This window comes from Sus scrofa, chromosome 10, assembly GCF_054392235.1.
Source record: "Sus scrofa isolate SSC_HxYL_T2T_F1_AM1 chromosome 10, Sscrofa_HxYL_maternal_Yorkshire_Landrace_v2.0, whole genome shotgun sequence".
NCBI lineage: Eukaryota > Metazoa > Chordata > Mammalia > Artiodactyla > Suidae > Sus > Sus scrofa.
This window is the reverse complement of record NC_139392.1, coordinates 66,141,235-66,166,161: the sequence shown is the minus strand read 5'-3', so window position 1 is coordinate 66,166,161 and position 24,927 is coordinate 66,141,235. Positions and strand designations below refer to the sequence as shown.

Below are 24,927 nucleotides of genomic sequence, written 5' to 3'. Positions count from 1 at the left end.
CACTAAAGTTATTGTGACAATCATTGCATGATGTATGTAAGTCAGATCATTATGCTGTACACCTAACACTTATATAGTGCTACATGTCAATTATATGTTAATAAAACTGGAAAAAAAGAGATTAACTTAGTGGAGGTTATCAATGAAATAAAAATTTGGATGCGGGGTCATGAAGAAAGAAGCTAACCACGTATTCTAAATGTCTCATGGTTGGTACTTTGGCTGGTTGGGAAGTTGGCCTAGCAGGATGACCCAGACCTCTATTTCTGGTGGGTCTGAGTCCTTAGGTGCCTCATTCTGGTCACTGCTGTGATTTCCAGTTCATAATTATCACAAGTCATGGAAGTACCAAGAACTGCCCACATGAATCTCTGGGTACCCTGGGTGGTGAATACCCTCCTTCCTGATGATAGCATCCTAGCTTTCGCAGCAGTCATGGTCAATTAGCAGCTAGCCTCTTCTTCCTCTTTCTCTTGTTGCTCTGCTGACCCCTTGGCATGAGTACCCCAAAGGAGCCAGGTGGTAGTAAAAGCTTCAGGTTCAATGGAACCCTTACTGCATTCCCCAATGGAAGCAATTCCCCTGAGGGAACTAGAGCTTCTAACCTAGCAGAGCCCAAGGTCATGGGAATTGGAAGCCCAAATTACACAAGGAGCAAGTCACTGAAGGGGTATGGTGGAAGGTTCAATCCTGGGTTTGCACCCCCATGACTCCAAGCTCTTGGGGAAAAATGCACCACCTGTCACTGTTCATTCAGTGCCAACACCACCTCTTGGGGGATGGGGACTCAACACTTCAAGGTGTTGTGTCACACTGTCACCTTAGCTGGGATTTCAGCAGTCATTCTGCTGTCCTAACAGGATGGACACCTCTGGGTGATGCAGTTCCTGGTAAGATCAGTGGCTCTTATAGGCCTATTGTTGCATCTCTGTTGCTCTGGATAGAGTGTCTTTGTTCTGAGGCCATTTGCATGGGCTCAGTGTTGATGCATCAGGCATTTTAATAGCGGTGCTGGCAGAGTACTGTGGGTAGGGAAGGCAATCCCTTACCTGGACCACATATCAGTCCCTGTCAAGAGGAATCTTTCTGCCCTCTAAGATGGAAGTTATCCCATGTAACTGACTGGGCCCCAGAGCCTGGTGAGTCTCCCCAGTAATGGTGCCATAGGTCAGGCATAAGGGTCAGTCCCTGATGTTGGCTAACTGGACATTTAGCAGAGGCAACAGGTAGATCAGTGTTGGCCAGAGGGTGCCTATGTTGTTGGGTCCACACATTGTCCACATCCCTGTCACCTTCTTCTACATCTCTCCTTACACATGGTCATGCAGTCATGATGCTTTCAGTGAAGGGAACTTAGAATTTGCAAAGTGGCTTGCTACCATTTTTGGCTATGGTCCTAAGAGCAGTGGAGTGGCCTTCTGAAGGCACAGCTGTAGTGCCACCTTGGAGATAATACATGGCGAGAATGTGGTGTCATCCTCCAGAATTCAGTATATACCACAAATCAGCTATCATATGGGGCCGTGACCCTTAAAGGTCAGTGACATGGATTCTGGAACCAAGAAGTGGCCATGCTTACCTCTCACCTTGGGGATTTATGCTCCCTGTCTTTACAAATCTGGGCTTTGCCCATTTAGATATCTTGGCACCTAGTGGGCACCGGGGGACATCAAACTTCTCATTAAGGCCACGGATTGCATGACTTTGGGCTCCTCATGCAAGAGGTCAACAGGCAAGTAGAGGAGTCATGACCCTGGTGGGAGAAATTGACCCTGGTCATCAGGAAGGGCAGGGGGGCTTCTGGTAAAGGAAGGATGTTTTTGAGATGTGGGTGGTCCTTGGTACCTCCTTGCCCAATTTTGATGGTAAAAACATGAACAGAGTAGCCACCACTGGAGAAAGGCTGATGCAAGGGGCTCAGATCCCTCACCAGTGAGGGCCAGGATTACCATCAAGAAGCCAGTTGAGATCAGGGAAGGCTGAAGGGAAGGGGAAGGGGAGTCTGTAATGGGCAGAAGACGAGGGAGATAATGAGGACCAGCTGTGGTCATGGGACCAGCTGCGAAGCAGGAACTGCAGTTTTGTTTCGCATTTTTCCATGCTTCCCTAGGATAAGGGGGTCACCAGAAGGCCGGGAGAGCTGCCCCAGGTGTACCACAGATGCTAATGGGCTGAGCTCTGCTGTGGGCCATCCAGAACCCCTGTCCCTGTCCACACTCCCAGGACTGAGGCACTCCTGTCCTCAGCTGCTGAGGAGTGTCTGTAGCTGAGAGCTCTCAACTTACGGGCTGAAAGTCATGTCCTGTTCCTGGGTACAGCCTGCACCCAGTGACTGGCTGGTAAGACAGCTGGTGTAGAGATAGAAAAGCCCAGCCAGTTCTCACTCCTCAGTACGGGAAACTCTGCAGGTCCATCCCAGATCCAGTGCTCTCCCTGGGGTAGCTATGACTGCCCTGAAATTCAGCCTTTCTCTCTGTCCAGACCTGCTCACCCCCCTGGAAGGACTCTGCAACGCATGTCTCATGTGCATTTCTCCATCTAGGACTCTGTTTCCTTAGGAGCCTGACCCACGTGAGAGACTATTAATAGTCTCTCTGCTTCTCCTCTTGAACCTTAGTAGTCTCCTTCCAGAGCAAAGCCAGGATGGATTCTTAGCAGCACCAATCAGCTCCCATCACTCCCTCCTTAAAATCCCCCAATAACTTTCATTTGCTCTTGGAATAAAAGCTGACGCTGTCATGGCTTCAGGGCCCTTCCCTCCGTGACCCTGCCCACCTCTCCTTCCTCTTCTCCTCTCTCTTTACTCCCTGTGCTCCAAGCCACTGTCCTTCCTTCTATGCCAGGGACTTTGAATAGAGTTTAGTGGATTCCCTTTTCTGCCAGTACTTGAACTGGATAAACCAATTCTGCCAACAGAGTGCCTGGTACATAATGGTATCCAAACCATGTATAAATAAATGAATACCTAGGGAGTTAGAGTCTAAAAAGAAGGAGCCATTTCATTTCTGGATTGCCATTTTGGTCCACAGTATACTATTGAGAAATTGTTCTGGGCACAAGGAGGTCATTGAGGCTGGACTTACTTGATTGTTGATCTTTATCTGTAAGGCAAGGTAGGACCTGGGAAATCTGGCCTTTACAACTTTATCAGACCTCATACAAATTTCCTCTATCATCAGAATTCTCCTGGAGATCTCCTGGAAAATTCTACTGTACTTTCATGCAAGACAAATGAAGTTCCACAGCCTCAGTCTTTTCCTGATTGAGGCTCTGGGCACTCAAACCAACCTTGCCTGCCGCCTTCTCCTGGTTATGGCCTGTAATTGTTCCCATTGGCTGCCTCACACCAGTGCCTCTAACACAGATGAATGGGGCCCAGAAAGTCGCTGACTCCCCTGTTTGAGAATGCTATGTGTTGAATTGTGTCCCTTTGTCCATTCACATGCTAAAGTCCCAGTACCTGAGAATGCAACTTGTAGGAAACAGGACCTTACTCAGATAATCCAAACTAAAATGAGTTAATGAGGAGTTCCCATTGTGGCTCAGTGGGTTAAGGACCTGACCTAGTATCCATGAAGACATGGGTTTGATCCCTGGCCTCACTCAGTAGGTCAAAGATCTGGCACTGCCACAAGCTAGAGCATAGGTCTCAGATGCAGCTCAGATCCCATGTTCCTGTGGCTATAGCATAAGCAGGTTGCTGTGGCTCTGATTCGACCCCTAGCCTGGGAACTTCCATATGCCCCAGGTGAGGCCCTAAAAAGAAAAGAGTGCACAAGTGAAAAAAAGTACCCTAAGAAGTTTCCCTGCTGCCAGGACGACTGCAAAGTGCCTCTGAAAAGTGACCCTCACAACCTGTGGACCTTCACCAGTTCACAACCTGCATCAGCTCTAACGATATGATGCTGTGACTGTGAGTGTAATCTCTCCACTATTTTGAATGGCCCCCCTTCAGATTTACACCCATGGTCACATAATACTCCTTTCTGGTTCTCGCAACTCCAAACTTCTCTGGAGGTAGAATCTCCTTCAAGCAAAATGATTCCACTGCTAACAACTTTCATACTCTCAAAAAGCAAAGAAGAAAAGAGAAACAAAGGCTACATCTATCTTATTTCTTTGTATTTGTGGAACAGCTCTGGTTTTGAGCAGGAACAGAATAATACCCTAACACTGAACATAATCACACACCTGTCTCTTTGGCTTCCCCAAGGGGGAAGTAATAATAATCCAGAAGTTCCCATAGTGGTGCAGGGGAAATGAATCTGACTAGGAATCATGAGGTTGCGTGTTCGATCCCTGGCCTTGCTCAGTAGGTTAAGGATCCAGCATTGCCCTGAGCTGTGATGTGAGTCACAGAGACAGCTCGAATCTGGCATTGCTATGGCTGTGGCATAGGCCTGCAGCTATGACTCCAATCAGACCCCTAACCTGGGATCCTCCACACGTCACCGATGCGGCCCAAAAAAGACAAAAGACCAAAAAAAAAAAAAAAAAAAATTCCAGTCCTAGTTCCTAAACACTCCATCATCTCGGCTGTCCAGCTCTGGTCCCTAAACATTCCAATCCCAAGATAGTACACTGCTCATTCTCACCCTGCCCCCCATCAAATATTTTCCTTTTTTCCCACTCACTCAGTCCCCACTGGTTTTTTAAGGTTGGTCTCTTGTTGGTTGAGGGTCTACCGGTGGGGTCAAGGTCATCCTAACACACAAAGGTAAAAAGCATTTAAAAACACGCAGAAATGTCCTCATTCCAACCCAGTCCTCTGAACTAGACGATCCAAGAGCAGTTTCTGCCTTTCCAGTGAGTATTTCGGAGACTTCCAGCTTATTTGCTTTTTGGAGAGAAAGTATGTGCACCTCTAACATCCTGTGAGAGGCCCTATGCTGTTTCTGGGAACTCAGTAAAGATTTAAGGTACAGAGAACCCCTCGTGGAACGCTGCAGAGCACCCGTCTGGAAGCCGGTGGAGGAAAAACACAGCATTTTAAGGGCTATTTTCTATTTGCTTTCTGTTATACCGTGAAGTTGCTGCTAAAACCTCTAAGAGCGCGTTAATGAAGGTAAACACTTCCCACCTGGTGGAGCGAGTCCGGGGGCGCCTGGACGACGAGGAGGACCAAGCAGCGTCCAGGGCAGGGGCACGCGGGGTACTGGGCACCCGAGGGCGGGGGCGCCCGCGGCTGCGGTTACAGCTGCGGCTGAGGCGGGCTTGGGGCGCTCCCCCCGCGAGCGAGACCTTGTGCGCAGGACCGGGCGCCGGTGTTTACCTGGCGTCCTAGCAACCGGCGGACGCAGGGGGCGGAGCGCGGGGCGGGCGCAGAGCCCTGCGCTGCAGGTGAGTGAGCCTGGTGGGTGCTGGGCGGTGGTCTGGGGTCGGCGATCCCTCGGGACCCGGGACCCGGGCCCTGCTTTCCGAGCTCCGCCTGCCTTGGCGTCTTTGCAGCCTTCCGCGTGGGTGGAGAAATGGGGGAGCCCGTCTCCCGCACGCTTCTGTACCTCTCCCGGTCTTCCTTTTCTCCTCGTGGGCCCAAGATCCGCCCGCTGCCCGGGTCTCTCCCACCCGCATCCAGCCCCTGACTCCCCACTACGTCCCTGCTGCCGGGCCCACGACCCCATCTTCCTTCTCCGTTCTCTCTCCTTCTCCCCCCCCCGGCTTCTCTTTCCCTCTTCCTTCCTCCTCTGTCTTTGTAGCTTCGCTTCCGTCTCTGTAAGCTCTTTGCTGCCTGCCCCTTCCCACCTGTCCCCTGTCCCTCATCCTCTGGGAACCTAGCCTCCAACCCTAACGCTTTACACCTGTAAAAGGCCCGGTATTCGTCGCGCGTCTTCTCACAGGCTTTGCGTCTCCATGGATTCAAGGCTCGGTTCGTGTCAGTTCTGAAATTTTGATTTTCCTGTGGGACTCACTGCTCAGCTTCCTCATTCTCTCTCATTCCTCGTTCTCAGTGCAGAGTGCCTGCACTGGCTCTTAATTCACTTTATCAGCCACGTTACGAGATCTTAGAGTGGAGGCTGATAGTCTCGTGGCTTCATAAAGAATGTGGTTTTGCTTCTGCTCAAGTGTGGCAGAAATTATTTTCGAATCGGTTTCATTTTATTAATGATATCGGAGGCTGGCCGGGGACCCTTAAAAAAGTAAAATTCTATTATATATCTATTGGATGAGTAGAGAAAAGGAGTGTAAAGTGATTCTCAATTTGTGGAAACCAACACATGCACAACAGCTTTTTTTCCTTGATGTTGAACTTTAAAGTCTTAATTTAATTCAAAGTTGGCTACTGTGTGTTCACATGTGTTCTTTGTAACCATGGTTCTCACCTGGAAGAACTCCTTGAGTGGCGCTGGGTAGAAACTTCCCTTCAGTTTGTCTTGATAAAAACTGTTAATTTGTAAATTTTTACCTGAGAAAATTTTCATCTGAGTTATGCTGAGCATTTTGGAACATCACCAGAATTAGCGAAATAAATGCTGTAGCTTTGATTCTCTTGGTAAATTAAGAGGCCACTAGAAATCTCTTAAGAAGAAAAGAAAAAAAATACAAGACTGCCTTTTTTTCTTTTAAAAATTTACTTGGGCCTGCAAAACCTTTTTTTTTTTTTTTTTTTAAATTAAGGTATCTTATATGTGGTCTTCTTTGGGATTTTTGTTCCACTTATTTTTTTTTCTAATAATATTCTAATGTATTTGCCTTCTGGATGGTCATAAGCCCTCTAAGATTTTCTTAGGCTTTCTTAAATTAAGGCTGTTCATTGCTGCAGCTCCTGGTTTTTTAGATTCAGGAAAACAATTTGAATACAGTCAAAAATGTTCTCTACGCATTTGTATAAAATTTATCATAACGAAAAGAACTTTTTGCTTTTTTTAGGTCCTTTTTTAACTTTTATAGGAAGTTATTAAATGTTGACTGCCACAGTTTTATGTAATTGCACTTTTTTCTTTAAAAACGTGCAAGAAGGAAATGATGCACCCTGGACAGCTTTAGAAACCAAAACAAGTTTACACTTAAGATGAAAAACTAACAACTGTCCATCCGAACCTTCCTATATAAGATCAAACTATTTGCACTTATTCTCATAATATTGGGAAACTCAAGAGTGTCACAGATAAACATCAGGACGTGTTTATGTGTTCAGAATCTAGCAATAGAAACAAAACACTGGTATTCTAAAACAAATGCAGAGGATATTTGGAATGGCTAGGCAATGAGATCCTGCTGTACAGCCCTGGGAACTATATCTAGTCACTTGTGATGGAGCAGGATGGATGATAATATATGAGAAAAATAATGCATATAGGTATGTGTGACTGGGTCACTTTGCTGTACAGTAGAAAATTGACAGAACATTGTAAACCAATTATAAAGAAACAGATAAAAAATCATTTTAACATTAAAAAATTAAAAAAACAAATGCATAGGATAATTTATACGTTTTTGGTATATATTTTATTTCACTAGCACTTTTACAAATAGACATCTGTAGGTATATATCTGTATGTTGTTTTCAACCTTATCTGATCTAGTGCTTGTTTTTTATAACAAATATTTTGTAATGCTCTCTATACTATTCTGAAATCAAAATGATAGATAATAATCCTACGTATGTGCACAGTTTTGAATCTCAGTAGTGCTTTAACTATAAAATAAAAGGAAGATAATTGTAATAAAATATTAGCATGTAAATGCCCAGGTATCCTACACTAAAATATGTAATGAAGTAGGCAATTACTCTAGCCTTACATGGAATTACTGTATATGCAGTAGCTCCAGACACAGACATGTCACTGAAACTTCAGTTTTGTGACTAGCATTTCCATCAGTAGCATGATTTTACCAAATGCTGGCCTCTTGGTGAATTCCCTTATAAAAGGAAGTATGCACAACCTTCCTTTGATTTAGGTGATAGTTGCAGTCCTAGAAAATTCAGTGCATATTAAAACTGTGAAAAAAATTCTTCATAATGATTTGTAAAGTGGCAGTAGGTTGCAGGCTCAGGTATTAATTATCTGAAGCGTTTTACCTACTGGATGCTGACAATTGCAGCATAATTCTTCCTTCTAGGGAGTGTCTTGTGCATTACAGGACATCTGGCACTATTGGTTCTCACCACTAAATGTGAACAATGTCCCCTTCCTATCACTTTGATAATACAACATCTGTATGAGGCTTCCATTACTGCTTCCCAGGAGCTGGTACTGTCCAGTCAAGGACCTGTGATCTAGGTCCCCGTTACTGGATTTCAAGATTAATACAATATGGAAAGTAATACCTCCAAATCATTTCTATAGAATCTTTTTTTTTTTTTTTTTTGGTCTTTTTGTCCTTTTTAGGGCCTCACCCATGGCATATGGAGGTTCCCAGGCTAGGGGTCTAATCAGAGCTGTAGCCACTGGCCTTCACCACAGCAACACCAGATCTGAGCCGCGTCTGCGACCTACACCACAGCTCACGGCAACGCCAGATCCCTAACCCACTGAACGAGGCCAGGGATCGAACCCACAACCTCATGGTTCCTAGTCGGATTCATCTGCTGCACCACGACAGGAACTCCCGTTTCTATAGAATCTTGATACTGAGCTTTTGTAATAATGATGGGGAAGGGAAGCTAATTATATTCTTTATTTAACTTTTTTCCTTAACCATTCTCATTTTCCTGAAGAAAGGTTGTATGATCAATGTTACTACAAATAAGAAAATCAGGAGTTCCCGTTGTGGTGCAGTGGTTAACGAATCCGACTAGGAAGCATGAGGTTGCGGGTTCGGTCCCTGCCCTTACTCAGTGGGTTAACGATCTGGCGTTGCCGTGAGCTGTGGTGTAGGTTACAGACGCGGCTCGGATCCCGCGTTGCTGTGGCTCTGGCGTAGGCCGGTGGCTACAGCTCCGATTCGACCCCTAGCCTGGGAACCTCCATATGCCACGGGAGCGGCCCAAGAAATAGCAAAAAGACCAAAAAGAAAATAAACAAGCATAGATTATCTGAAAAAAAAAATCTTAAATATCCATTATGAAATAATGTCAGAACATTTTCTAACTTGCTGTTATTTAAGATTATGGATGTTTTTTAAGTATCTTCTTTTAAAGGTGAATTTCTGTTTGGCTAGAGTGAAATTTATTTCAATTTCTGTTCTATATATTTTTTTGTGTGTGTCTTTTTTTTTTTTTTTTGCCATTTCTCGGGCCACTGCTGTGGCATATGGAGGATCCCAGGCTAGGGGTCTAATCGGAGCTGTAGCCACTGGTCTACACCAGAGCCACAGCAACGTGGGATCCGAGCCACGTCTGCAACCTACACCACAGCTCATGGCAACCCCGGATCCTTAACCCACTGAGCAAGGCCAGGGATCGAACCTGCAACCTCATGGTTCCTAGTCAAATTCGTTAACTGCTGAGCCACGACAGGAACTCCAATTTCTGTTCTACATTTTAACACTAGGCTCTTTTGATAACCAATTTTTGACAAACAAGCTACAAAAAGTTCTCATTTGTTCTCACATTTGCTCTTAAGAAAGTTATGAATTATAATAAAATATTCTAGGCAGGATATATGGGAAGGGAGTACAGTATTTGGATTGCTCACATTTTTTTTTTTTTTTTGCTATTTCTTGGGCCGCTCCCGCGGCATATGGAGGTTCCCAGGCCAGGGGTCCAATCGGAGCTGTAGCCACCGGCCTACACCAGAGCCACAGCAACGCGGGATCCGAGCCGCGTCTGCAACCTACACCACAGCTCACGGCAACGCCAGATCGTTAACCCACTGAGCAAGGGCAGGGACCGAACCCGCAACCTCATGGTTCCTAGTCGGATTCGTTAACCACTGTGCCACGACGGGAACTCCTCACATTTTTGATTAATAGGGTGCTTTACCAATTTTCAGAAAAAATAAAATTATATTTCACTTAATGTTCTTATTCTGTTATTAATTTGGAAGGCACTAGGAGAAGCTACAGGGCTCTTCAGAATCACTTTCATCAGTCAGCATTGCTCTGATGCGGATGTATGACGGTGACAAAGAATAACCGAATTCAGTTTAGTAGCATAATGCTAAGCAATGTGCGATCCAGCTCAGAAAAGCACTGCTCACTTAACCTCTGGCCCCAGCAGAGCTGCAAATGGAAGGCCTTGATGCCAGCCTCCTCTGAATCTTTTTTTCCCCACACTTGGACTTAGCTGCTTCCATTTTTCTGCCCAGCTCTTTGAATGCTCTCTCTCGTGGACCCAAACCCAGGAAAACAAGAAAGAAGTTATTTATTCCAGGGCAGGGAGCTTTTGGAAAATCCTTAAGTCCTTGTCAGTTTTACTTTAGAGCTTGTTCAGGGATGATTAGCTATTTCATGGAATTGAAGAGCAGTTGGGAAATTAGAAAAGCCACCTCTGGGAGTTCCCGTCATGGCTCAGTGGTTAACGAACCTGACTGGCATCCATGAGGACACAGGTTCAATCTCTGGACTTGCTCAGTGGGTTAAGGATCTGGTGCTGCCATGAGCTGTGGTGTGGCTGGATCCCACGTTGCTGTGGCCCTGGCATAGGCTGGTGGCTACTGCTCCAATTGGCCCCCTAGCCTGGGAACCTCTATATGCTGCGGGTGCATCCCTAAAAAGATAGAAAGAAAAGGGAAAAAAAGAAAAGAAAAGAAAATCCACCTCTGAGCTGAATAAACAGAATGTGGGTTGGGTGAGCACTAGCTTAAAAATCCTGAAAATGAACAAAGTTCTAGTGGAAAGGTAGATGCTCCCGTCTCTCTGACTCTTTCTGCTCTGATGCAGTGTGTGCGCTGAGCTCGGATCTGAGCGGTGACAGGTCCCATGGGTGTGGCGCTGACCAGGTCAGCGCAGTGGACAGCCGCGGGGCACGGGACGAGGAACCTGGAAATCACTCCTCTAAATGAGGCAATACTGAAGGAGATTATTATATTTGTGGAGAGTTTTATCTATAAACATCCCCAAGAAGCAAACTATGTATTTGTAGAACCACTGGAATGGCAAACAAAGTTGGACCCCTCAGCATTTGGATCAGGGTACGCTGTCAGGTAAGCCTAGTATTGCGTCTGGAGCGGAGGACCTGCAGCTGCACCTGTTTTTATTGATGGGTTGTTGGTTTGGGGCAAGTCACCGAACCTCTGTGAATCTCAGAAATGTCGAAAAACTGGAGGCCCTCGGGGGAAATCTGAGAAATTTTCATTGGGCCAACACACTATTTCTCTAAGTTTTAAATTCAGATTTTCTTTTGCTAGGGCTGCCTTCTCTAGTTACCCCACCCCCCAACATTTGCTTGAAGTCTGGTCTTTCCACTCATGTGACCTGTCAGATGCCACTAGACTTTGATTTTGTAGACCTCTGATAAAGACAAAGTCCCTTCTGTATGGAAATCTGTTAAATCTAAAAATATAAATATATACATAAATGAAATCTGATAAATCTTTGGAGTGGCAGAGGCAGAGTGGTAAGTTTTGCTTAATATAAGGGAGAGACTTCTTAACAATGAGCATTGTCCTCAAATGAGAACCTTCCAAATCTGAGATTGGGAAAAAAAAAAAAAAAATCCTACCTCTCCCTCAAACAGTGGGCTAACAATGTATCTCTTTTGAACATAGCTAAATATATCTATTTAATATAAATTACAGAAATTTATATAATTATACTTAGGTAAAATATACAAGTGTATGTTAATATGTGTATGTTGTAAATGGTTCATATGTATATATAAATTCATATATACCTTTTTGGGGGCTCAACCTCAGTTTATGGTTCACTTCAGCCGTTCACATCCTCTTTTCGACTTCTGTGTCCCTCTTTGGTTTTGCATATGAACTTTTAAAGTTTGATCTTGTCAAAAAGACTTCTCTAATGAGTCCCAGTTTCCCTGTTCCATTTTTTTGGGGGGGTATGATTTGTGAGAATAACCTCAGATTTTAATTTTTTTAATTTTATTTTCAGAACTATAAGACAATTCTGGAGCTGTATTTCGAGAGCTCTTGCCTTCTGGTATTGTGATCTATCTTCTCTGTGAATTTTCTGAAATCTCTCTCTCTTTTTTTTTTTTTGTCTTTTTGCCTTTTCTGGGGCCACTCCTGCGGCATATGGAGGTTCCCAGGCTAGGGGTCAAATTAGAGCTGTTGCCACCGGCCTACGCCAGAGCCACAGCAACGCGGGATCCAAACTGCATCTGCAACCTACACCACAGCTCACAGCAACGCCGGATCCTTAATCCACTGAGCAAGGGCAGGGATCGAACCCGCAACCTCATGGTTCCTAGTCGGATTCGTTAACCACTGCGCCACGACAGGAACTCCCCTCTTTTTTTTTTAAGTTGTATTTTATTCTCAACCATGCTTATGGTCACTTTCTCCCAAAGTGCTTCACTGCTCCCACCTAAATTCATTGTAGCATCACACAGTGGTTTTATTTTTTTCCTAATCTTTAAATGACAACCTCGTCTGCAAAATCAGTTAAAAACTTCTGACTACTTAGTCCAAAGATGGATTTAAAACAAATGTCAGATAAGAATGTTGTTTCTTGCCTCTGGACTAATTCTGTGTTCCAAGTGCCAACATGATCACATCGGTGACCTAGTTAGGGAGGTGTTTATAGACACACACCTCTAATGTATCAGTATTTCTCTATCCCTGTCCAATTTCTTTTTGCTTTATTCCCATTGTTATATCTCTGCATACAGTCTTTAGGTACATTGTTCCCTCTTGAGCAGGATGTTTAGACATTTTTGACACCATGCGTGTTTTGAACCCGTTGCTCCTTAATTGTCTTCCTTCTCTCATGGTTACTGTGCCGCTTTTCCTTGGGCCAGTTTTTCTTTCCCTCATTCTTGGTTCTGCCCTTTGTTGATGATCTTTGACATGGGAAGGGGTGAGAGGGTTCTGGTAGTAGTGCCTGTAGCATGGGAAGCAAACCACGGCTGTGCGTCTTGATGAAAAACTGGGTAGGTACTGACTGCCTGGAAGAGGGCGAGGGATACTGCTGAGATGCTGGTAGTCTTGGAGAACGCCAAGTGCGTTCACATCCAGGCCTTGACCTACCACTTGCTATACCCCTAAACCAAGGAGCTGTCAGCAACCCAGAGCTATTTGGTGTTCTCCATGTCTAGCAACGTAACAAGTGATGTAAACCAGAGATGCCCTCAGTGGTCTTTTTAGGGCTGCACCCACAGCATATGGAGGTTCCCAGGCTAGGGGTCCAATCGGAGCTACAGCTGCCAGCCTACGCCACAGCCACAGCAACACCAGATCCGAGCCACATCTGCGGCCTACACTACAGCTCAGCAACACCGGATCCTTAACCCACTGAGTGAGGCCAGGGATTGAACCCGCAACATCATGGTTCCTAGTCAGATTTGTTTCTGCTGCATCATGATGGGAACTCCCTGAAAGTACTTTTATTATTAACATTTTTTTCTTTTATTGGCCATCCTGCAGTGGGTCAGGGATCAGATCCAAGCCGCAGTTGTGGCAATGTAGGATCTCCAACCTTCTCTGCCGGGCCAGAGATTGAACCTGTGTCCCAGTGCTCCAGAGATGCTGCTGATTCCATTGCGCCACAGCAGGAACTCCAAGAAGAACGTGTGTGTTACTAAACAGCCCTTCTACCTCATCCTTTGCGCTTTGGTTCATGCACTCTTTTTGCTTCGCTGCTGGCCTTAGAATGCCATTTATTCATTTACTTAAAGTGGGGGAAGCCATTCTTCAAGTTAGGATTCATAGCTGTGAGCCCGTGTTCTCAGCCAAGTCATCACGAAGGATTTAAGTTTGGAGTCTGGATGTGTTTCTACAAAGAGTAATATCCTTGGATGTTTGAGAATAAAGGCAGATTCTTCTTGGGGATATGCATCCTCTTAGCCCTCTCCTTCCACAAGTCAGTTTGATCTACACTGAAAGCCTGTTAGCATAGATAAGCTGCCCCCTTTGGTTGATCTCTGTGGGTATTGGGGGGATACATCTATAGTTGTGGCCCCGCTTTTCATTTGGTGCTGTGTGTCTCTCATAGCAGTCAATACAAGTGTCATAGGCCTTCTTCTGAATTAGGCTGGTGGCATCTGATGCTGAAACTGATGCTTCAGTCACACAAGGAAGAGGTTTTGTTCCATCCATCATCTTCTTTCCTTTGGTGCAGGTGGCGGTGAATTGACTAGACAGGCACGTGGCACGTATCATGTTTGCATGATTCATGCATTTCCTTTAGACTCAGTTCTAACACACAGCTGTTCACCCTGCAGGATCATCTCTCCACATTCAGGTTTTTTCTGATGATATAAAATATCTTATTGGATATTAAGATACAATGTGACACAAGCCAAAAACATCCAGAGCACCAGAAAGCCAACTGAAAATGACAACTATTAACATAGGCATACTTTCCTCCACCTTGCTGCCATGCAGCAGAGTATAGTATGGCCCCAGGTCACTCCCCAGATACACTGCAAGGTCATAGGCAACAATGAAGAAGAGCTAAGGCCTATGAGTGAGCACCAGAAGTGTGAAGACCAAATACAGGAGAAAAGGGAAAGAATAAAGATTAGTCTAGCCATAGATTGTCTAAAAGCCAGAAGACAAGAAAAATGATTTCCATATTCAATTTTGAGGGGAAAATATCTCTACTTTCATTTGAATGGTAATCGTGGGTCTCTTTCTATCACCATTTTCAATTGCTTTTGTTCTTCTCAGGGATGAGATTAATAATCTTCCTGAAACACCCCAGAATTAAGCCCAAATCCACTGTAAATTAAGGACAAGTGACACTTCTCCGGGGTCATACCAGCTGCAGGTGGCAGGCAGAACCGAGGGGCTTCGAGTCCCTAGGAGGTAGCCTGGGCAGCTTTTAATCTGGAAACTCTTCAGCATTGCTGTGTGAAAATGTTGTTACCTGGTTTTTTCTCCCCTTCTCTGGTGGAACTGTGACTTTTGACTCTCATGGGCTTTACTGTTGCTGTGTATTAGTTGTGAATCCCAGTCTGTGGTGTCTCAATGCCATTAATGAGTTTGGGACAGGATTCAATGCTGGTACAAATTCTGTGTGGATGAGAAGTCAGGATGCCTGCTCAAGGGCCCTCCTCCCCCAAGAAATGCACACTTTACCTGCAGTTCCTACCTTTCGGGTCCTTAATTTCCTAATCAGTATCACTAAGGAAGAACTGAATTATATGTCCTCTGACCTTAAAATTATATTGTTTTATGAAACACAATAATCATCATCCTTATTATTATTTGTCTTTTTCAGAGCCGCACACATGGCATGTGGAAGTTCCCAGGCTAGGGGTTAAATCAGAGCTACAGCCACAGCAACGCAGGATCTGAGCCACATTTGGAACCTATGCCACAGCTCACAGCAACACTGGATCCTTAACCCATTGAGCAAGGCCAGGAATTGAACCCATGTCCTCATGGATACCAGTCAGGTTTGTTACCACTGAGCCACGATGGGAACTCCCAACAATAATTACTGTATTTTGGTAAATTTGCTAAGATCAGTGGCCTTAAGTTTTGTTAGTGGATTCTGCTTTTCATCCCCGAGAACTTCCTATGTTGCTGTGCAGACATACATTTATGGATTAATAACTGTGTTCTGAATGTAAACTAGACCTTGGGGATTAAATATTAGGTCTTTTCCTGCTTTCTTGCTTGAGAGTGTAAGCTGAGTATTTTTAGCTCCTTCCCCCAATTCCAGTTGAAAAATCTCTTGGCCAGGTCGGTGGATTTCATTTATTCTTTCATTCTTCTTAACCTCTTCTGGGGTGTTTGCAACAATTTCCTTCCAGAGAGGTCTGGTTTCAGAGGCCAGAGACTGTGAGCCCCTAAGCAAAAGTCTGCTCTTTACCCACCCTCTCTGTCAGTTCCTCTGGCTCTGTTCAGCCATAGGCTTCCACTGGAAGGGGCACTTTCAAAGTCCCCTGTGCCTGCCGTTCTCCTGGCTCTCCCCAGGAGCATCACATCCTCAGGTTAAGCTGGCATCCATTGTGCCTGCCACCATATCTTGGTACAAGTGGCCAGCCCTGGTTCAGGCCTTTAAGGAAACTCCTCTACCCTAAGGACGTTCTTCCAAAAGCTTTATGTGGAGAAAAATGTATGTTTTTTGTTTTGTTTTGTTTGTGTTTTGGTTGTTTTAGGGCCGCACCTATGGCACATGGAAGTTCCCAGGCTAGGGGTCTAATTGGAGCAGCAACTACCGGCCTATCCCACAGCCACAGCACCTTGGGATTCTTAACCCACTGAGCAAGGCCAGGGATTGAACCCACCTCCTCATGGATACTCGTTGGGTTCGTAACCACTGAGCCATGATGGGAACTCCCCCCACCAAAAACATATGCATTTTGTATATGATGCCGGTCACTGGCAAGTCTAATCATTCACTTCTCATGCATTTATCGAAGGCCTTGTGTGTGCAGTTCCTCTCTGAGGTACTGGGGCGGGAACTGTGGGCAAGACTGGAGAGCCCCAGGGGTCACTTCCTGCTGCTGCTGTTACAAATCACCGCCCACTCAGTGGCTTCAAATGACATGGATTCATTATCTTATGGTTCTGGAGGTGAAACATCTCAAATGAGTGTGGGTGGGCAGGCTGTGGGCTCCGGTGGGCTAAAGGAAAGTTCATTCTTGCCTTTTCCAGCTTCTGGAGGCCACTTACACCCCTCCGCTCGAGGCCCTGCTTCTGTCTCCACATGGCTTTCTCTGACTTGACCCCTCCTAAAGACCCTCTGATTCCATTGGGTCCACGCAGACATCCCAGAATAGTCTTCCCATCTCAAGATCCTGAACACAACCCGTCTGCCAAGGGCCTTTTGCCCTGAAAGGCGACCCATTCACAGGCCTCCGGAAATAAGACGTGAACATTTTTGAGAACCATCATTCTGCCTCCCACCGTCTCCATCCTCTTCCTCTTCTAGTGAAATCGTATTGGATTGTCTGCATCTGTCAGATGTACGTGGTCTGCTGAACTGTCAACGTTTATCTGCGTTCCAGTTGAAACCGTGTTAAATCAGGTCTTAAGATGTAGACAGTTTTGCCAGGGATAGGACTCTGTAATGAAAAATGTGAGCAATTTAAGTAATGTTGGAAGTGGTAGAAATCTATAGAAATGTCACTGCCATAAAATCATCTGAATATTTTTAAAAGGGCCTAAAAAAGTCTCTGTAATGGACTAGAAACACCAGTCTAGGAGAGCTGATACTTTCTGATCAGGAAAAAAAAATCTATTTAGAAAAACTTCTTGTTATCCTACAGTAAACCAAATGGGGGTTTGAAGTGGGAAAATAATCCACAGAGAGGATCTAGTTTGTCTTTTTTTTTTTTTTCTTAGCTTTTTTGCTCATAAACAGAGCCGCCAAGAAAATTCCTCACCGCTAATTATTGTGGTGTAAAAATTTTATAAATAAAATAACATTAGAAATCCATAAAACATGCATGGTTTTGTAGACCCGGGGATTTTTTTTTTTTTAAAAAAAGATGTCCCGTGTATTAGAAAACCCAAACCAAAAACTGTGGTTGAGTTCACGTACATATTCAAGAAATTGCTTAAAATGTTACTTCCTGGATATTTCATGTTGCATACTGTGGTTGCTAGTATGTTTGGGGATTTAAGGGTCTGAGTGTGGATGAAAGTGGGAAAATAGATGAGCTTTGATCAAGAGGTATTTATATTCTCTGTGTTTTATCATGAGACATGGGAATAATCTGTTGAAATGTTTTAAAATTAACTTCTACTGTCATCCAGGTAACCTTAACCTTTCAAAAAAAATTTTTTTTTCATTTTTCAGTGAAACCACAGTCAAATCAGAGGAAGTCGATAAAAACGGAGAGCCTTTGCTGTTTCTCTCTGTGCCACAAATTAAAATTAGGAGCTTTGGGCAGTTGTCACGCTTGTTATTTATTGCCAAAAACACAAAGCTGAAGGAAGCACAAGCATGTATTGAAGGTGATATTTACCCTCCGGGCTGTGATTTGAACTTTCAGAAACATAATCTTGGGGTAGAGGGAGGAAATCATTTGTTATAGCCTCTTGAAAAAAGTTCTCTAACCTAAAAGGTAAACAGCTCTATGTTCAACTTCATAAGAAAATGTTAATTTTTCTTGGCTGAAATGTTATGCTTATATCAGATTTCTCCTTTAAAAATGAAAGGCCTAGGAGTTCCCACTGGGGCTCCACTGTAATGAACCCAACTAGGATCCATGAGGACGCAGGTGTGATCCCTGGCCTCACTTAGTGGGTTAAGGATCCATCATTGCTGTGAGCTGTGGTGTAGTTTGCAGAAGTGGCTCGGACCTGGCGTTGCTGCGGCTATGGTGTAGGTCGGCAGCTGCAGCTCTGATTCGACCCCTAGCCTGGGAACCTCCATATGCCACAGGTACAGCCCTAAAAAGACATAAATAAGTAAATAAGTAAATAAAGAAGTAAATAAATAAATAAGAAAAGCCTGATGCTTTACCATTAGTAAGTTTCTAGATTTCTAATTTTAGTGTGTGGTTTAAAGAGAGCTTTTTAGCTTCTGGAAAGATCTCAGGCCTTGTAGCCTTTATGGATCATGTCAGGGAAAAAGACAAAGGTCCAGGACCAGCACCAGAAGCCACCCTCTCCCATCACGTCCTGCTGTGATCGATGGTGATACCTTTCCCTTAAAATGAACAGAGGCTCTTCCTGAAGCAGGTGGCCCAAGATAATCACACTTTCCATTTGTCCCGGCTGGATTCCCTTGTGGAATACACAGCTTTCTGTGAATGGTTACATTCATTCAGTGGGAAATATTTCTCCCCTTCACTAAAGTTCAATAATGTCCTTATTATTGTCTCATCATCTAACATGCAAAAAAAGAATGTGATTGGAGTTCCCACTGTGGCACAGTGGGTTAAGAACCTGACTGCTGAAGCACCAGTTTGATCCCCGGCCCGATGCAGTGGGTTAAAGGATCTGGTGTTGCCACACCTATAGCGTCGATTGCACCTGCAGTTCCTGACCTGGGAACTTCCATATGCTGCTGGTGTGGCCATTAGAAAAAAAAAAAAAAGATGTGATTGATTGCCTGCTCTTTTTGGGCTCTAAATATTTCTTACAAGTGGAAATACCTGACAGTAGATAATTGTATCATGTATTTGTTCTGCTTCTTTGGAATCCTGTGACCAGTGGCTCCCTGGGTCCCTGGCATAAGTGGCCTGAGTTCTGTCTCTCATCATTCTTTGCCACTGTCCATGGCTGTGAGAGAAAAATATGGTCCTTTTTATTTTCTTTTAGTTTTTTTAAAATGTGAGCCTTAGGACAGCAGCCTCTTTTTAGGTCTTTCTTCCTCTCCTTTGCTGGGCTATCTGTACATCAAAGCAACTTTCTGAGGAAGGATGAAATCTGGAGAATGGAACTGAGTTTAAGAAGCCAGTTAACAGGCACAACTGTGCATTAAATCCAGCTCGATCTATAAATTTACTACCCAGAAGGCTATATACCTGACCTGGATAAATATGTATCGTTTGCTGATTTTGCCCTCTCTGTAAGGGTTCTATGTACAAGTCTTAGTTTTAGGTCCAAATTACGTGGTACCTGGCGATTTAGAAGTTGGTTTTATGTCTTTCCCCTGAATTCACCTAGTATCTCATCTGAATTTTTAGGAGGCATTTCCACCCACCTCTGCCCTGTTCAATTTTTTTTTTTTTTGGTCTTTCTTTTTAGGGCCATACCCACGGCATATGGAGGTTCCCAGGCTAGGGGTCCAATCGGAGCTGTAGCTGCCAGCCTACACCAGGGCCACAGCAATGCGGGATCCAAGCCACATCTGTGACCTACACCACAGCTCATGGAAATGCCGGGTCCTTAACCCACTGAGCAAGGCCAGGGATCGAACCTGCGTCCTCATGGATGCCAGTCAGTTTCGTTAACCGCTGAGCCACGGCGGGAACTCCCAAATTTTTTAAAATTATAGTTGATTTTCAATTGTGTGCCATTTTCTACTGTAGAGCAAAGTGACCCAGTCATTCATACACACACACACGCACATACACACGTGCATAGATGTTCTTATATTATCTTCCATCATAGTCTGTCGTGAGTGATTGGATATGGTTCCCTGTGCTATACAGCAGGACCTCGCTGCTTATCCATTCTAAATGTAATAGTTTGCATCTATTAACCCCAAACTCCCAGTCGCTCCCACTCCCTCCCCCTCCTCCTTGTCAACCACAAGTCTCTTCTCTACATTTGTGAGTCTGTTTCTATTTTGTAGATAGGATCACTTATGCAATATTTTAGATTCCACATATAAGTGATATCATATAGTATTTGTCTTTCTCTTTCTTGATGTAAGAATGAGAATCTGTAGTTACATCCGTGTTCCTGCAAATGACAGTATTTCCTTCTTTTTGTGGCTGAGTTGCATTCCATTATATATATGTATCACATCTTCTTAATCCACTCATCTGTCGATGGACATTTAGGTTGCTTCCATCTCTTGGCTGTTGTGAATGGTGCTGCTGTGAACATAGGGGTGCCTGTTATCTTTTTGAATTGTGGTTTTGTCTGGATAGATACCCAGGAGTGGGATTGCTGGGTCATATGGTAGTTCTATTTTTAGTTTTCTGAGGAACCTCAATACTATTCTCCATAGTGGTTGTACCAATTTACATTCCCACCAACTGGTATAGGAGGGTTCCCTTTTCTCCTCTAGCAAATCCTTATAGATGTTCATGTGGGTTGAAGTCCTCCTTTGTAAGCAAGGTTTTGCCCCTTGCTCCCTCATTTTCAACCAGATAGTTTTTTGGCCTTTACCAACTTCTGTTTTCAGCATCACTGAGTTCAGCTTTCAGCCTGGATCACGAGTTGGTATTTAAAGTTTTTACTATTATTTTGGTATGTGTGTAAATACTGGTTTGATTTGTTTCCCCAACTCTAATGTCGAAGGCATTGAAAATATAAACCGTTGGAACAGGTGGGAAAGGTTGGCAGTAGATCTGTAGGCTGAGGAAGTGCTATTTTGGAGAGAAAGTATTTGCGAATACTGTTTGCTGGCATGCAGGTGCACATGCATGTACACACACACGTGCACATGCACAGGCACACGTACGAATGCAGTTCTAGTGATTATTCTTCTAAGGAGACCAGTATTGCTCTATTTTTCAAATCAATTCTGGATATATTAATTGAAGGCCTATTCTGCACAGTGCCCTATATTCGACCTAAAAAAGGCCATCTTGCCTGCTGTCCTATTTAGGAAGATGACACATATAGATGATATTATAAAACAAAGTAGAACATCTCAAGAGATACCAGACGATTTCTTGGTATAGTAGAATCAGAAAAGTAGGTGTTAATTCAAATGGGGTCAATCAGAGAAAGCTTACTGAAAGAAACACGTTTGGGCTTCAAAGGATTTGTTTAGTCTTTATGTTTCTTGTCATAGAAAACAGGATGATTTTTTTCATTTCCTTTTTTTGGGGGGATCAGCAAACAGAAATCCCATAACAAAAATTCTGGGCTTGGATTATAATGTGATAAATGAAATAAATGAAGATTCCACGCTCTTGACCATTCTTGATAAAATTACCAAAGATGAGGATCCTGAAAGTGAAACTAAAGTGAAGATTGCCCTGCTACTCAAGCAGTTGGACCTGCACCTGCTCAATCATTCTCTAAGACATATTTCACTGTGAGTCTTTTAAAAAAAGAAACCTCTAATAATGAGTTATAAAAAGTACTTTAAGAGCTATAGGAAAAAACACAAGAAAAATAAAGTTTGGAAATGGTTGCTACTGACATTGCATTTTATTAGAGTAAAATTTTAGAGCATGATTTTTCTACTTTTAAATGTTAAAAATTTTTCTTTTTCTTTTTAGGGCTGCACGCAAGGCATATGGAAATTCTGGGCTAGGGGTCAAATCGGAGCTGCAGCTACTGGCCTATGCCGCAGCCACGGTGACGCAGGATCCGAGCCACAGCTGTGACCTATACTGCAGCTCGTGGTAATGCTGGATCCTTAACCCACCACATCTGCGCAGAGACTACATAGGGTTCTTAACCCACTGAGCCACAATGAGAACTCTCTAAATGTTAAAATTTTCAGTTTATGTGGCTAAAACATTCCAGTTGGGTTTCATCAGATTGACATTGGTGTTATTTTCATTTTGCCTTTTTTTTTTTTTTTTTTTTTGGCTTTTTAGGGCCACACTTATAGAAGTTCCCAGACAAGGGGTCAAATTGGAGTTACAGCTGCTGGCCTATTCCACAGCCACACACCACGGGATCCAAGCCACATGTGCGACCTACACCACAGTTTATGGCAACGCTGGATCCCACTTAGTGAGGCCAGGGATTGAACCTACGTCCTCATGGATACTAGTCAGATTTGTTTCCACTGCACCACAATGGGAACTCCAGCTTTGTTATTTTCAAAGCCTCTTAAACCATTAGAAAAACTGTTAAATTATAATGCAATTATCATGTAGAGTGTGTCAGGTTTAAAACTTGTTCATTTTTTAAGGCTTTTCTAGTATTTTAGTATTATTAAAAAATGAAGTGAATATTTAAGTGAGGATATTTAATGTTGTATTCAACACCCATCACCAATTCTTTGACATTTTGACAATGTTATAAGGTTGTAACGTGGCTAAAATTAACATTAATTTTGTTGTTGTATAACTTAACTGCTGTTTTAACTACCAATGAGGTATCCCCCTGAAATAATGCAATGCTTTCATGTGTTTTCTGTAGATTCTGTTTTAAAGTCTTTAAAATGAATTTCTAAACATTTTTTCCAGAGAAATCCGGTTAAATCCTAGGACTGTTAAGAATGACATAGAACTGCTTAAAAAGTTCTCAGGAAAGGGAGAACAGACAGTCTTGGAATCTATCGACTATACTTCAGGTTCATTTTATGTTATAAATGTTTTCATATTGTATTTTCAAAAGGCTGCTGTAGCTACATTAAATATTTGAAAAAATGAAAACTTCAAATTTCAATCCTATTTTTTTTGAAGCCACCCTCTTTTCCAACGGGAGGTTCCAGGACTCTTTTTAATCAACTAATCATTGGTTTCAGATTATGAATTTTCAAATGGATGTCGAGCCCCACCCTGGAGACAAATGCAAGGGGAAATTTGTTATGTGCTGGTGAAACCACACGATGTGGAAATTTTGTGCCTTACTTGCAGCAACGAAGGAGTGTTTTTAAACGGTGTAAGTAATTTTTTTTTATCCGCAGCATTGACTTTGGTCTTTAGCTTGGTCTCTGTAAATGCAGGCACATCTCCAGGACTGGATCCCAAACCTTGGAAAATGAAATCCTGTTCTGTGCGATTTGAGCAGGTCCCTTTGCTGTGAGCTGCTCTGAGCACAGTCCAGGGCACCCTCTTGCAGGTCCTGAAGTCGGTGTTCTAGGAAACGGCCTTCAAAGACACCCATTCCACTATCTGAACTAAAAGCTCTTTGTCATGATCAGTGCACACAGGTGTTAAAGGAAAGAAAAGTCAAAAAGAAGCACTGAAATAATACAGAACAGTGATGGTGCTCCTGCCCTAAGGACTGCGGGGGCAGGGGGACAGAAAAGGAGGAGGGGTTATTAAAATGTAGGGGTCTGGGGGAAGTGCCCTGGGAACCTGGGCACCTGGGGGAGGTGCCCCAAGAAACGAGGACTCAGCCATCTGGGGAGAGGCCTGCGGGGCTGTGCTGGTACCTTAGCATCTCTGGAAAGTCCTTGCAGAGCTGGGACTTCACCTCTGAAGAGTGGCCCCCGCTTGCATTGGGAGATGGTCCCTTACAAGCTGAGAGCAGGGCTCCACACGACAGAGGCAGTCTCCGTGAAACTGGGCCCCAGACCTCTGAGGAGTGGGCACTGCCCAGTGATGCAGGATTTGGCTGAGCAGGGCCTGGACCTGTGATGCTGGGGCCTGGGGAGCTGTTACTGATACTTCTCAGGGGTCATGATGAGCCTGGTTCTGGGACTGTGGGAAAAAACCCTGGATATTAGAACCAACTGTTGCTACTGGAAGCAACTGCCACTGCAGGGTGAGGGGCCATTGCTGGGGTGATGGGCCGGGGTGAGCATGTCCCTTCTTCCTCTCCCAGCCTCCCCATTTTCCTTTTGCTTCCTGCCGACAGAAGCTCAACTGACCTGGCAATAAGACATGCACTTTTGCAGTTCCCAGCCCGAGCATCACAGAGCAGAGTGTGAGTGGGTGGGCTTCGCGCTGAGAACGGGCACACAGCCTTCCAAATCATCTGGATTAAAAACTTGACTTTGAGGAGTTCCCCTTGTGGCGCAGTGGTTAACGAAACCAACTAGAAACCATGAGGCTGCGGGTTTGATCCCTGACCTTGCTCAGTGGGTTAAGGATCTGGTGTTGCCATGAGCTGTGGTGTGGGTTGCAGACGCGGCTCGGATTCTGTGTTGCTGTGGCTCTGGCGTAGGCTGGTGGCTACAGCTCTGATTTGACCCCTAGCCTGGGAACCTCCATATGCCTCGGGAAGTGGCCCAGAAAAGGCAAAAAGACAAAAAAAAAAAAAAAACCCACAAAAAACAAACAAACAAACAAACTTGACTTTGAGTCTCACACCTGTTTCCCAAAACCTAGCTCCAAGCAGCTCCGTTTTCTCCCTTGCAAAACCCTGCCCTCAGCCTCTACAGTGTGACTTTGGGGCTCACCAGCAAAACTTTTCAAGGAGGACCCGAATCCTTAATGGGGACCCGGTGGTCGCAGGGGGCTCTTTGGAGAGTGGTCACACCTTGACCTGGGTTGGTATCCAGCAGTGTGTTTTTTGGTGGCCTTGAGGCATCTTTCCTGACATGCCTTTGTGTGCTTGTCTCATCTGTGACCCCAGGCTGATGTATGCATAAAGGAAGGAGATGACGTAGAAAGGGTTTGGCTTTTTTGGTTTGTTCAGATACTTTGGAAAAGCAAAATCTCCCTTTCCAGTTGGACAGAGGTTAAAAAAAAAAAAAAAATCTCAGGAGTTC

The 24,927-nt window shown here is 44.2% G+C and overlaps 1 protein-coding gene and 1 long non-coding RNA gene across 25 annotated transcripts in view; one reads left to right on the top strand and one right to left on the bottom strand.

Annotated features, from left to right (window-relative positions):
- The window catches only part of LOC106507912 (uncharacterized), a 77,442-nt gene extending 72,176 nt beyond the window's left edge, over positions 1-5,266 (bottom strand). The window contains exon 1 of one of the 2 annotated variants that reach the window (XR_014817815.1): positions 5,081-5,266. This is a non-coding gene — a long non-coding RNA (uncharacterized LOC106507912). The remainder of the gene's footprint in view (positions 1-5,080) is intronic. The other variant, XR_001304288.3, reaches the window with a different exon arrangement.
- A 36-nt stretch (positions 5,267-5,302) lies between these two features.
- ODAD2 (outer dynein arm docking complex subunit 2) overlaps positions 5,303-24,927 on the top strand; it is a 186,558-nt gene continuing 166,933 nt past the window's right edge. For 2 of the 23 annotated variants that reach the window (XM_021064712.2, XM_084979969.1), the window contains exons 1-6: positions 5,303-5,340; positions 10,765-11,027; positions 17,758-17,915; positions 21,423-21,624; positions 22,733-22,839; positions 23,014-23,150. In XM_021064712.2, the coding sequence (XP_020920371.1) occupies positions 10,804-11,027; positions 17,758-17,915; positions 21,423-21,624; positions 22,733-22,839; positions 23,014-23,150 (828 nt within the window). In that variant the 5' untranslated portion in view covers positions 5,303-5,340; positions 10,765-10,803. Of the gene's footprint in view, positions 5,867-10,764; positions 11,028-17,757; positions 18,346-21,422; positions 21,625-22,732; positions 22,840-23,013; positions 23,151-24,927 lie in introns of those variants that run through there. The other 21 variants (XM_021064717.2, XM_084979982.1, XM_021064713.2 and 18 more) reach the window with 16 other exon arrangements.